General features: G+C 41.6%; 1 protein-coding gene and 1 long non-coding RNA gene across 18 annotated transcripts in view; one reads left to right on the forward strand and one right to left on the reverse strand.

Moving 5' to 3' along the window:
- Window positions 1–813, reverse strand: part of LOC102901498 — a 31,158-nt gene extending 30,345 nt beyond the window's left edge. For all 16 annotated transcript variants that reach the window (XR_002738536.2, XR_002149597.2, XR_006590144.1 and 13 more), the window contains exon 1: window positions 675–813. This is a non-coding gene — a long non-coding RNA (uncharacterized LOC102901498). The remainder of the gene's footprint in view (window positions 1–674) is intronic.
- Window positions 814–989: 176 nt separating this feature from the next.
- The window catches only part of ZNF793 (zinc finger protein 793), a 154,214-nt gene continuing 142,587 nt past the window's right edge, over window positions 990–12,616 (forward strand). The window contains exons 1-2 of one of the 2 annotated variants that reach the window (XM_019818807.2): window positions 990–1,126; window positions 2,325–2,466. In XM_019818807.2, coding sequence (XP_019674366.2) covers window positions 2,426–2,466 — 41 coding nt within the window. In that variant the 5' untranslated portion in view covers window positions 990–1,126; window positions 2,325–2,425. Of the gene's footprint in view, window positions 1,127–2,324; window positions 2,467–12,616 lie in introns of those variants that run through there. The other variant, XM_045045518.1, reaches the window with a different exon arrangement.

The raw sequence follows: 12,616 nt of genomic DNA on the forward strand, positions 1-12,616 counted from the left end.
TGCTCTTCCACCTAAAGGAAGGTGACCTTGCCTGGAACAATCCTTTCTTTTGCTAATAACTTTCTTGCCCCTTTCCCACACCGCCCATCTTCCCATAAAAGCTTTCCATTTTGTACAACTTCGGGGAGCTCCTTTTGACTTGCTAGATGGGATGTGGCCTGATTCATGAATCGTTCAATAAACTCAACTAGATGTTCAAATTTACTCACCTGAATTTTTATTTTGTAACACTACTTAAGACAAAGTCCCTGTATATCTGGCCCAGCATTAACACAAGGCAGGGAATTATGTCTCTCTAATTTTTTTTTTATTTCCTATGGGATCTCTCATATCAGCAGCAAAAACATAGAGTGCTAAAATTCTTAATTATCATTTACTTAAAATAGTTGAAATCCTAAAAAAAAAAAAAGAAAAAAAGTCCCTGCTTCCAACATTTTCTTTCGGTTAAGAGCCAATAGCTTCTTTCTCGCCCTCTCCCATGGCTCCGCCCTCACCGGAGTTCTCGACCCTTCCTCCGGTGGCCTCAGTGTCCCCAAGGGAAGAGCGTCTTAGCTGCTCTCCAACTCCAAGAGCCGCTCGAAGAGAAGTTTCACCTTTTTGCGGGGAGCTCCTCCTATAAGGCGGCCCCGCCCATTACACGTAAGAAACGGTATAAATGCACGAGGCCATCTTACCTCAGCGCCTGCCCTGCTGGAGACAAAGAAAGCTCAGCTTGGGGGTTAGGTCGCCTCCATATTGGTCACAGCCGGTTTGGGCTTCTGAGATGCTAAAAGCAGCCGGGACGTCTGTGTTTGCAGCCCCAGGAGCACTTGTTTCTCCCAGCCCTAAAACAGCTTAACCCTCTGGTCTAACAAAGGGCCTAATCACTACTGTACGGCACAGATTTAAACATGGCTGCCTCCAACAAGGTGTAAAGAGGGAGCGGCCATCAGGCCTTCTGTTAAAGTTCAGAAACCCAGAATCCTGTTCGCTTGGAAGGTTGCCAGGTGGAGGGCGACAGCCTCAGAGTCGCGACTGAGTCTGCGCACTGGCCACTCGGGATGGGAAGAGATTATACTGCGGTGAGGCGGCGTGGTACGAAGATCAATTTCGGGTTATGGGCGCGGATCCAGGAAAAATGGGAAAGGTCAGTATGAGAAACAGTCAAAATTAAAGACTTCTGTAGGATAGTGATCGGACGACTACGGTGGCCCTTATGGGTCAGTCATGGGTGCCCGTAAGGGTCAGTGACGAGCCTACTGAAGAGGTTAAGTGATTGGACTTGTGAACCTCGTGGGGGGTCTGTGGGGGCGGGAGGAGGTTTGTGGGAGTCAGTGGCAGTGTCTGTGAAGATGGATTAGAAGTATGTGGGAATCAATAAAGGAGGGTTCTCGATTTCTTGATTGGCACAGTGAGTGGGGATCAGTTTACAGTGGTCTTTAGGGGTCTGGAGCCAAGTGGGTGCTTCAAAAACATTTATTTGAACAGCATTAGAGCGCAATGATCGGAAGCCTGAGAGGGTCCGTGATTGGAGGTTCTGAGTTCTGTTTGGGTACCTGGAAGTGATGATTGTGGAAACTTTGAGGTTAACTGATGAGAAGGGTTAATGGGGACCAAGGTTTAGAGAAATGCTTTCGGCCATCAGTGATTGACACTTCCTTTAGATCATCGATGGGAGGAATCTGAGGGTATTAGTGATTGAACTTTTGTAAATCAAGGAATGGAGAACATACGGATCAGTGGGGGTCAGCGAATGGGATTGTCAGTAATTGTGGGGGGGAGGTGGGTCTGTGGGGGTCAGCGATTGATATTCAGTCATTGGGGTATCATTGGAGATCAGTGTGGGTTCGTGATTGGTGATCTGTGTAATTCTCTGTTGGGCAATCAGAATGGATCAGTGAGCTTTGTAGTCACTGGCTAGCGGTCTCTGATGGTCATTTTTGGACATCCGGGAATATCAGTGACTACAAGATCCTTTGTTGTAGATTGGGGCGCCATACATGTCTGTGATTAGGAAGCTTAATGGGTGTTAAGAAGGATTGGGAAATTTAGAGGTTGGGGATGGGAGAGTTAAGGATTTGAGTCTGCAGTCCTGCATAATGGGAGCACACTTCACCCCTGGGACACTCTCCAGCTGATGAGCAGTCAGTTCAGTTCAGTCTCTCCCAAAAGCCCACATCAAAAACTCTGAAATCTCCTTCCCCTTTTTATTGTCCCAGCGTTAAAGAAAGTGCTTTCAAAGGACCAAGTGTTAAACTTATCTAAAGTAATATGTTATTAAAGATGTGTCTTCTATTGCTTTTGCCAAGCATTTAGTGCATATTTCTTTAAATGTTTCCTTTAAGGTCCTTTCTGGCAACAGTAATGATGTATCCGTCTGTGACAGCATCCCAAGAATGAGTCTGGTTTCTGGAAATCTGTTCTGACTCCATGGCAGCTAGGATGGATGTGTCTTTGCCTGTGGTTAAAAAACAAAGAATTTACTGAGTAAGTATCTAAACTGATCTTGTAAAAGATTTTGCCAAAGGAACAAACTTTGAGAGTGTTTGGAAAATACTTTTATCTAGGCGTAACTTAAAAATGTTGTTAACACACACATACCAAAAACAAAAAGTAATTATGTGAGGTGATGGAAGTGTTAACACTATTGTGGCAATTATTTTGCAATATATACATATATCAAGTCATGGCATTGTACACTTTAAACTTCTACATTGGGGCGCCTGGGTGGCGCAGTCGGTTAAGCGTCCGACTTCAGCCAGGTCACGATCTCGCGGTCCGTGAGTTCGAGCCCTGCGTCAGGCTCTGGGCTGATGGCTCGGAGCTTGGAGCCTGTTTCCGATTCTGTGTCTCCCTCTCTCTCTGCCCCTCCCCCGTTCATGCTCTGTCTCTCTGTGTCCCAAAAATAAATAAAAACGTTGAAAAAAAAATTTAAACTTCTACAATATTATATGTCCCATACCTCAGTAAGGTTGGGGAAAAAAGAAAAATAAATAAATAATATAAGGAAAAGAAACTGGATCTGGAAGTTACTGTGTTCTAAGAATCTTCTTGCCTTGTTCTGTATTTTTTAGGCATGACACATTTGACCTCCTTGAATCTGTTCCTTATAATATCCTGGCAGAATACTTCAGTAAAGATAAAACCACAAAATCAAAACTTGAAGCTACTTTTAGAAACTGCTCTCCATTGAAATTAAAGTCAAACTAATGCTAATTAAGATGGGCCAAGAAAAGATTACAAATAAAACGGATATAAGATTTTGACCATTAGCTTAATGAAGGGGTAAAATGCCAAAACAGTATTTTGTTTTTTAAAATATTATATCCAATTCTCATGTAGTCCTCAGACAAAGCACAATAACTGTAACATTTTCTGAAGCAAAGGAAGCTGAAAGGTAAGGCAGTTAAATATCTGTCAGAAGCCATGCACATCAGGCTTTAGTTTTTAGAGCAGATAGTCTCTGTTTTCAATTGCACAGAATCAAAGACAGGTAGTTGTTTTGATGCAGAAGTCATGAATTTAGATAAGGAGTTAGGGCGTTTTCTTTTTCTTGTGCTATTTTCCTTTGACACCTACACTGTATTTAGTGCCAGGTTGGGGAGCAAATAATTTTTTTTAATGTTTTTATTTTATTTTATCTTATTTGAGAGAGCGAGAGAGCATACACACTCCAGCGAGAGAGCATACACACCCCAGCAAGGGAGAGGGGCAAAGGGGAAGAGAGAGAGAGGTGTGCGAGAGAGAGAATATTAAGCAGGCTCAACTCTCAGCCCAGAGCCTGACCTGGGGCTGGATCCCATGACTCTGGGATCATGACCTGAGCCAAAGTCAGGAATCAGATGCTCAATCAGATGCCACCCAGGCACCCCATCTTTTTTTTTAAACGTTTTACTGAGATATAAGATACATACAGAAATATACATAAATATACAGCTCAATGAATTACCACAAAGGGAAAGCCCTGGGGTAATGTACTCAGGTCAGAAAGCAATGTTGTAGCACCCTGAAAGCTTCCATGATACCCTTTCCCTGTTACACTCTGCCAAGGGGAAACCATTCTCCCAGCTTCTAACGTTACTGATTAATGTTGTCTGTTTTGAACCCTAATTAGAACATTCAGGGCATCTGGGTGGCTCAGTCCATTAAGCGTCCGACTCTTGGTTTCAGTTCAGGTCCTAATCTCAGGGTGGTGAGTTCAGGCCCCGCATTGGCATGGAGCCTACTTAAAAAAAAGAGGAGGGGGAACACTCATACCTGGGGGGTAGGAAGAAAGAGGCAGTATGTAGCTATGTGTGAAGGTTTTTTAAATTTGAATACAAATTATTTCATTTGTACCGCAGACATTTTTCCAGATAATTAAAACTTTTTTAAAACTTGAGGTATAACTTACATACAGTGAAGTATGCTTATCCTAAGGGTATAGCTCGGTGAATTTCTACATTGAGGAAAATCATGTAAATTCAACCAAGATCAGTATAGACATCATCTCTCGCACCCTGAAGCCTTTTGTATCAATCAGTACCCATTGCCACTGCTGGGTCTAATATCATGGATTAATTTTGCCTATTTTTGAACTTGACTTAAATAGAATCATAGAAATAATCTGAAGGCAAAACATCATACCATGGGAAGTTTTGTCCAAAACTCTGAAACCAAGGGACGCCTGGGTGGTTCAGTCCTACTTCAGCTCAGGTCATGATCTCGCAGTTCGTGCGTTCAAGCCCTGCGTCGGGCTGTGTGCTGATAGCTCAGAGCCTGGAGCCTGCTTTGGATTCTGTGTCTCCATCTCCCTCAGCCCTTCCCCCGCTCAAGCTCTGTCTCTCTCTCTCTCTCAAAATAAATAAAATATTTAAAAAAATTTTTTTAATCTTTTATTTATTTTTAAGACAGAGAGACAGAGCATGAGTGGGGATGGGGCAGAGAGAGAGGGAGACACAGAATGTGAAGCAGGCTCCAGGCTCTGAGCTGTCAGCACAGAGCCTGACGCGGGGCTCGAACTCACGAACTGTGAGATCATGACCTGGGCCAAAGTTGGATGCTCAACCAACTGAGCCACCCGGGTGCCCCTAAAATATTGTTTTAAAAATTTAAAAAAACAAAAACAAAACTCTTTGGTTTCTCATCTATAGCCCTGGCTTGGCCATTTGAGATTGCCTGTTTTCTGTTAAGTCTCTCTGGAAGCCAAAAATATGCACAGTGAAATGGACCCTATGGGTTTGGAGTAGATGTGAAATAAGGGTCCCATTAATGAAGTTAACAAGTTGAGGATGGCTTTTTGTAGATATTCGGAGGGGTCCAGAGCCCCCTGGTCACAATCTCTTATTAGCCTTTGGAGACTGACCTTTGCAGAGACCTGAATAAGGTAGCTTGAAAGAGTCTCTTCAGGGTCTACCTGCCCTGAGGCTCAGCAAATATAGGATACTCTGCAAGGAGTCTTTTTCAGGGAACCTAGAAGATCTGATGGATTCATTCTGGGCAGAGGAGAAGCCTCTGTCCCTCCCATCCAACCTGACTTAACCTGGGAAAGCAGCTAACCTCCTTCTTTGACTCACAGGTCTCCCCATCTTGCTTACCTTTCCACAAACATAAGGGATTTTTGTTTTGTTTTTAAATAATTTTAGAGTTAAGAAAGTTGCAAGAATAGTACAGAAGTCTTATTACACCCTTCACCCAGATTCTGCAGTAGTTAATATTTTCCTATATGTGTAAATAATTTCATTTTCTTGCTATATATGTATATATATGTAGATTTTGATTTTTTTTTTTCTGAACCATTTGGTAGTTGCATACATGATGGTCCTTACCCCTATGTGTATTTCCTTATATGACCATAATATAATTATTGAAAACAGTGAAGTTAACATTGAAATAGTATTATTATTATTGTTATTATTATTATTATTATTATTATGGTGTTAGTATTGTAATCTACAGACCTTATTTAGATTTTTTTAAGTTGTCCCAATAATGTCCTTTATAGCAATTCTTTTTTCTGGTTCAGGATTCAAATTCACGATTACATGTTGCATTTAGTTGTCATGTCTCTTTAGACTATGTTAAAATTGGAATATTTTCTCAGTTGCTTTTTGCTTCTTTTGACCTTGACATTTTGAGGAGTACAGGCCAATTATTTTTATAAGGTGTTCTTCAATTTAAGTTTTTCTGATTCTTCTTCATGATTAAAATCATGTAGGGGCATCTGGGTGGCTCAGTTGGTTAAGTGTCCAACTCTTGACTTCAGCTCTGGTCATGATCTCATGGTTCATGGGTTTGAACACTGCACTGGGCTCTGCACTGACAGTGTGGAGCCTGCTTGGGATTCTGTCTCTCTCTCTCCCTCTCTTTGCCCCTCACCTGCTCTCTCACACTCTCTCTCTCTCTCTCTCTCTCTCAAAATAAACTTTAAAAAAATCATGTATATTTTTTAAAGATTTTCTTAATATTTATTTTTGAGAGAGAGAGAGAGAGAGAGAGAGACAGAGCATAAGTAGGGAAGGGCAGAGAGAGGAGACACAGAATCTGAAGCAGGCTCCATCCAGGCTCTGAGCTGTCTGCACAGAGCCCAGCATGGGGCTGGAACTCACAAACCACAAGATCATGACTTGAAATGAAGTTGGCCACTTAACCAACTGAGCCACCCAGGCACCCCGAATCATGTATATTTCTGACAGGAATACCACAGAAATGATATTGTGTCCTCATTGTGCCATGTGTCATGAGAGGCATGATGTTGGTGTGTCACATTGCTGGTAATGTTAACTTTGATCACTTGGTTAAGGTATGACCACCATGGTCCTCCACTTAGTATCTTAGGGGGAAATATTTTGAGACCATGTTAAATGATCTCAAATTTTCATTCACTTAGTATCTGTTAATGATTTTTTTTTTTTTTTTGAAAGAGAGAAAGAGAGTAGGGGAGGGGTGGAGGGAGAAGGAGAGAGAATCTTAAGCAGTCTTCACAGCCAGCTCGGAGCCCAACACGGAGCCCAGTGCCACAACGGTGAGATCATGACCTGAGCAGAAATCAAGAGATCGACACTTAACTGACTGAGCCACCCAGGTGCCCCTCCATTAGTGATTTTTGCCTGAATCAACTACTATTATTGTGGTTGTCATATGATAATTTTCCAATTGTACTGTTACTTCTACATATATTAGTTAAAGCTTTCCTTATTCCCCTATGTATTTATCGGTAAAAATATAATAGTTTGGCCTAGTTACATATAATAAAATATGAACTGTACATCAGAAACTTGCAAAGCTGGTTGAAATGTTGAGTTATACCATGAGCCAGAGCTCCGATCTTCTTAATCGCAAAGAAAACATCTTGGGAGATTGACTTCTTGTAGAGAAAGAGTTGTCAGCTCATGTGACAAAATGACCCACACAGACAGGAAACTGCTAGGGTCCCACTCTGGGCCAGGTAGATTTCCATCATGCTCCCACAATGAGGGATTGGGAGCTGGAGAAGGAAAAGAAACATCCTGTCAGAAATATGATAGAATTGTCAAAACCTGATGAAGTGATCCATATGTATTATAAAATCTAAGTCATGGTTTCATTTATTCTGTGACAGTAAATCTTACTGTATTTTTTAAAAATCAAGATTGAAAAGGTCAGATAAGATAATGGGGGATAGTGTCTTCAATTGATTTATACCAAACTGTGGATAGTTTTCTTTTTTTTTGAGAGAGAGAAAGAGCACAAGTGGGGGAGGAGCAGAGAGAGAGAGAGAGAGAGGGAGATACAGAATCAGAAGCAGGCACCAGGCTCCAAGGTGTCAGTACAGAGCCTGATGGAGGGCTTGAGCCCATGAACTGTAAGATCATGATCTGAGCTGAAGTCAGATGCTTAACCGACTGAGCCACCCAGGTGCCCCTTTATTTTCTGTCTTAATTAAACATTTAATTGAGAGAGTTAGAAGGTATATATGAGAAGTAGAAGGAATCAATAACTGTAAAAGGGGAAATTAATGAGTTAAAAAAGGGGAAACTAATAAATCTAATTTTTAAAAAATTGATAATATAGATAAACCATTAGCAAACCTTATCAAATCAGGAGGAATGAACAGGTAAACAAATAGGAATGCAAAAAATAGAATAATCATATTATTAAAAAGTATTTTTGTAAAACTTAACTAATATATTTCAAAGCTAGGATGCAGAACATTATTTTCTAGGACTGTATGGCTGTATAAAACTTCAATACAAAGAGAAAGAAAACTAAAAGATCAATAGCTAAAATTTCAAATATTCAGAAAGATTCCTGCACACCACTTCCTGCCATCCCCTATTTCTTTTTTTAGTGTTTATTTATTTTTGAGAGAGAGAGAGAGTAAGCAGAGGAGGGGCAGAGAGAGAGGGAGACAGAATCCCAAGTAGGCTCCAAGCTGTAAGCACAGAGCCCGATGCAGAGCTCAAACCCATGAACCATGAGATCATGACCTGAACTGAAACCAACAGTCGGACGATTGACTGAGCCACCCAGGAGCCCCATCATCCCCTATTTCTCAAAAAATAAACAAAAAACAAGTCAACTCTCAGACTTGGGTGGTCCAGTTGGAGATTTCTTATAGAGCCTTGAAGTCACTTCAAGTAGCATATAATTTTTCAAATAAACTCTCCAAGAGAATTTATAAAGGAGGGAAGCATTGCCACCTCTTTTTATAAAGACATCATTGTTGCATTGATTACAAAAACTGGAAAAGGTGGCATTGCAAAAGAAAATCATAGACCAACTTTGTGACGATATATGCAAAATCCTAAAAAACAAAAATAGAATAAATTAACAATACATTCAAATAATAATGCATTCTGAGAGCAAAGAAATTCATCCTAAAGATGCAAGGTAAATTCGATGTTTAAAAGATTTGTTAATGAATTTTACCATATTAGTAAGTCAAAGGAAAAATACCATACAGTCCTGATAGATGCTAAAAAATGATAGATGATGATACATAGATGATAGATAATAAAAAAGAATTTGATAAAGTTCAACATTTGTTCTGGATTTCTTTAAATTTTTTTTCTTTTCATGTTTATTTTTGAGAGAGGGAGAAAGCGCCAGAGCACGAGTGGGGAGGGGCAGAGAGAGAGGGAGACACAGAATCCGATCTGAAGCAGGCTCCAGTCTCCAAGCTGTCAGCACAGAGCTTGATGCAGGGCTTGAACCCACAAACCATGAGATCGTGACCTGGGCTGAAGTCGGACACTCAACTGACTGAGCCATCCAGGTACCCCTGGATTTTTTTTTTAAATAGTAAAGTAAGACTGTTTTGATATGTTTTAAACACAATAAGACCTTCTTTATGTCAAATTGAAAGTCAGTATCCAATTTCCTGGCATTCAAGTGAGCAGCCTGTCCCTAATGTAATTTTACCTTTTAGAGTATAGTGAGTGCAGTAATCAAAGAGTGAGGGAAGAGGTATAACACATTTAGAAAAGAGAAAAAAAAAACTGTTAAGTATTTGTGGATGAAATAATTACACACCTCCCCCCCCCCCCCCAACACACATACAAAGCTCAAGACGATTCATTCCAAACTATTACAGATACTAAGAAAGTTCAGTGGGGCGCCTGGGTGGCTCAGTCGGTTGAGCATCCGACTTCAGCTCAGGTCATGATCTCGCAGTCCGTGAGTTCGAGCCCCGTGTCGGGCTCTATGCTGGCAGCTTAGAGCCTGGAGCCTGCTTCGGATTCTGTGTCTCCCTCTCTCTCTGTCCCTCCCCCACTCATGCTTGCTCTCTCCCTCTCTCTCTCTCTGTCTGCAAAAATAAACTTAAAAAAAAATATTAAAAAGAAAGTTCAGTAAGGTGGCTGTTTTAAAATGAGTATAGGAAAATAAATTGATGACTTTTCAATTTCAGTTAGTAATTATGAGGATGAAAACATGCCATTTAGAATAGGAACCTGAAACAATTGGCTACCTAGCAATAAATATAAGAAGAGAATTGGAGTACCTACATGAAGCAAAGTATAAAAATGTTTTAAAATGTAAGGGAAGTCTTGATTAAATGGAGAAATCTTGATCTTGGCTTGAAAGGCTCAACGGGGCGCCTGGGTGGCTCAGTCGGTTAAGCGTCCGACTTCAGCTCAGGTCACGATCTCATGGTCCGTGAGTTCGAGCCCCGAGTCAGGCTCTGGGCTGATGGCTCAGAGCCTGGAGCCTGTTTCCGATTCTGTGTCTCCCTCTCTCTCTGTCCCTCCCCCGTTCATGCTCTGTCTCTGTCTCAAAAATAAATAAACGTAAAAAAAAAAAAAAAAGGCTCAATATTTTTCAAAATTGTGTACATTTTCTTATATGAATGGGCAAATTTTTTTTTTCAACGTTTATTTATTTATTTATTTTTGGGGGGGACAGAGAGAGACAGAGCATGAACGGGGGAGGGGCAGAGAGAGGGAGACACAGAATCGGAAACAGGCTCCAGGCTCTGAGCCATCAGCCCAGAGCCTGACGCGGGGCTCGAACTCATGGACCGCGAGATCGTGACCTGGCTGAAGTCGGACGCTTAACCGACTGCGCCACCCAGGCGCCCCTGAATGGGCAAATTTAAATTGTATGACATCAAGCAAAATCCAAGGAGAGATTTTTTTTTTTTTTTTTTAGTGTAGTAGAATAATTCTACATTATATACTGAACATGATACATTTGAGAATAGCCGGGATATTTTTTTTAAGTAGGCTGCATGCCCGGTGTAGGGTTTGAACTCACAACTTTGAGATCAAGAGTCTCAAGCTCTCGTGACTAAGCCAGTCAGGCACCCTTAGCCAGGATATTTCTTTTTTGTTTGTTTGTGGTTTTTTTTTTTTCCATTTTATTTATTTTGAGAGAGAGAGAGAGAGAGCCCGAGCTGGGGGGAGGGGCAGAGGGAGAGAGAGGAAGAATCCCAGGCAGGCTCCATGCTGAGAATGGAACCTGATCCAGCACTGGATCACAGGACCCTGGGATCATGACCTGAGTCAAAGTCAAGAGTCGGACACTCAACTGAGCCACCCAGGTGCCCCAAGGATATTTCTGAAAAATAAGTAATGTGAGGCAGCCTGCCAAAGTTTTAAAACATGTTATAGAACTTGAAGAGTATAAAGCTGTGACCTGAGAAGAGCTAGTTGAGGGAAAAGATACTGAGTTCACTTTTGTAGATGGGAAGGAGAGATCTCTGATCTATCTGATTTAAAATTGATGCCTGAGAGCATCCAAATGATGGTAAATATATAGTAAAACATGGCTTTTGAGTTGAAATGTTAGGGACTGGGGATACAGATGTGTGAGATTCATGTAGGTAAGGAAGAGATGGTAGCCCTAAAGATGACTGCTGTGCTTCTGTTGGGGGACTGTAGGGGGAGCCACCTGCCCCCCTTCATTGACCATGCAGTGGGGAGACTGACTGCATGTTGGTACCACTTACCAAGATTGACCCTATCAAGAAAGACAGTGATTGACTTTGCCTTCCCCCAGTGTTGCTCAGTTTGGGGGAGAACTTGAGGCTGAGGGAGGAGGGGAACCTTGTTTTTCACATTTCCTTCCTTGGAGCATGTGGCACTGTGGCTTTGCTGTACTAGGGGTATGCAGACAGGCCTTTTAGTAGAAAAATGATCTGCCTTTTTTTAAAAAAACATTTATTTATTTTTGAGAGACAGAGAGAGAGCACAAGTGGGGAGAGGCAGAGAGAAGAAACAGAATTCAAAGCAGGCTCCAGGCTCTGAGCTGTCAGCACAGAGCCCGATGCAGGGCTCGAACCTGTGAACCACAAGATCATGACTTGAGCCAAAGTCAGACACTTAACTGACTGAGCCACCCAGGCGCCCCGAAAAATAATCTGCTTTTTAGTGAAAAACAAAATTTCTAAATAATTTTACCTTATTGTTGAAAGAAGTTAGAAAACAACGTCTCTTTAATTTTACCATGTGCACCCAATTACTGTTTCCTGCCCTTCTTATTTTAGTCTGTGTGATACTATGATTTGTAAGAAGAAATATATTTTTGGTCTTTCAGTGCATTTCTGGCACAGATCTTCTGAAACCCTTGGAATTTCCTAAGTGATAAGGATAAAAGTGTTACTCATAATTCAGCCCCTTTCAACCATACCTGAATTTTGTATTAAATGAGGTAACTTATAGAAAGCCTCTACAGATGGGCTTTTAAAAATTATTTTTATTGGGGCGCGTGGGTGGCTCAGTTGGCTAAGTGTCCAACGTCTCGCAGTTCACGAGTTCAAGCCCTGCGTTGGGCTCTGTGCTGACAGCTCAGAGCCTGGAGCCTGCTTCAGATTCTGTGTCTTTCTCTCTCTCTCTGCCCCTCCTCCACTCATGTTCTGTCTCTCCCCTTCAAAAATAAATAAACATTAAAATAAAAATTATTTTTATAATTTATCATTCCTGTTTTCACAGATAAATAAACTGAGCCCCAGGCAGGTAAATTATTTGGCCTAGATTCCCCCCAGTCAGTTAGAGGAATTGCTTGGTTCAGTCTTCTGTGTGATGATTCCAAGGCTCACAGTCTTTCCAGAAGTTCCCCCTACCCCACACCCACAGCAGAGCCATCACTCAGCTATGTCTCCTGCATAGTCCTCCGCAGACTTCTTCCTCTTGAGCCTCAGAGAGTATTGAGGAGGGACTGGTGGATGACTCTTACCTTG

This window comes from Felis catus, chromosome E2 (genome assembly GCF_018350175.1).
Source record: "Felis catus isolate Fca126 chromosome E2, F.catus_Fca126_mat1.0, whole genome shotgun sequence".
Classification (NCBI taxonomy): domain Eukaryota; kingdom Metazoa; phylum Chordata; class Mammalia; order Carnivora; family Felidae; genus Felis; species Felis catus.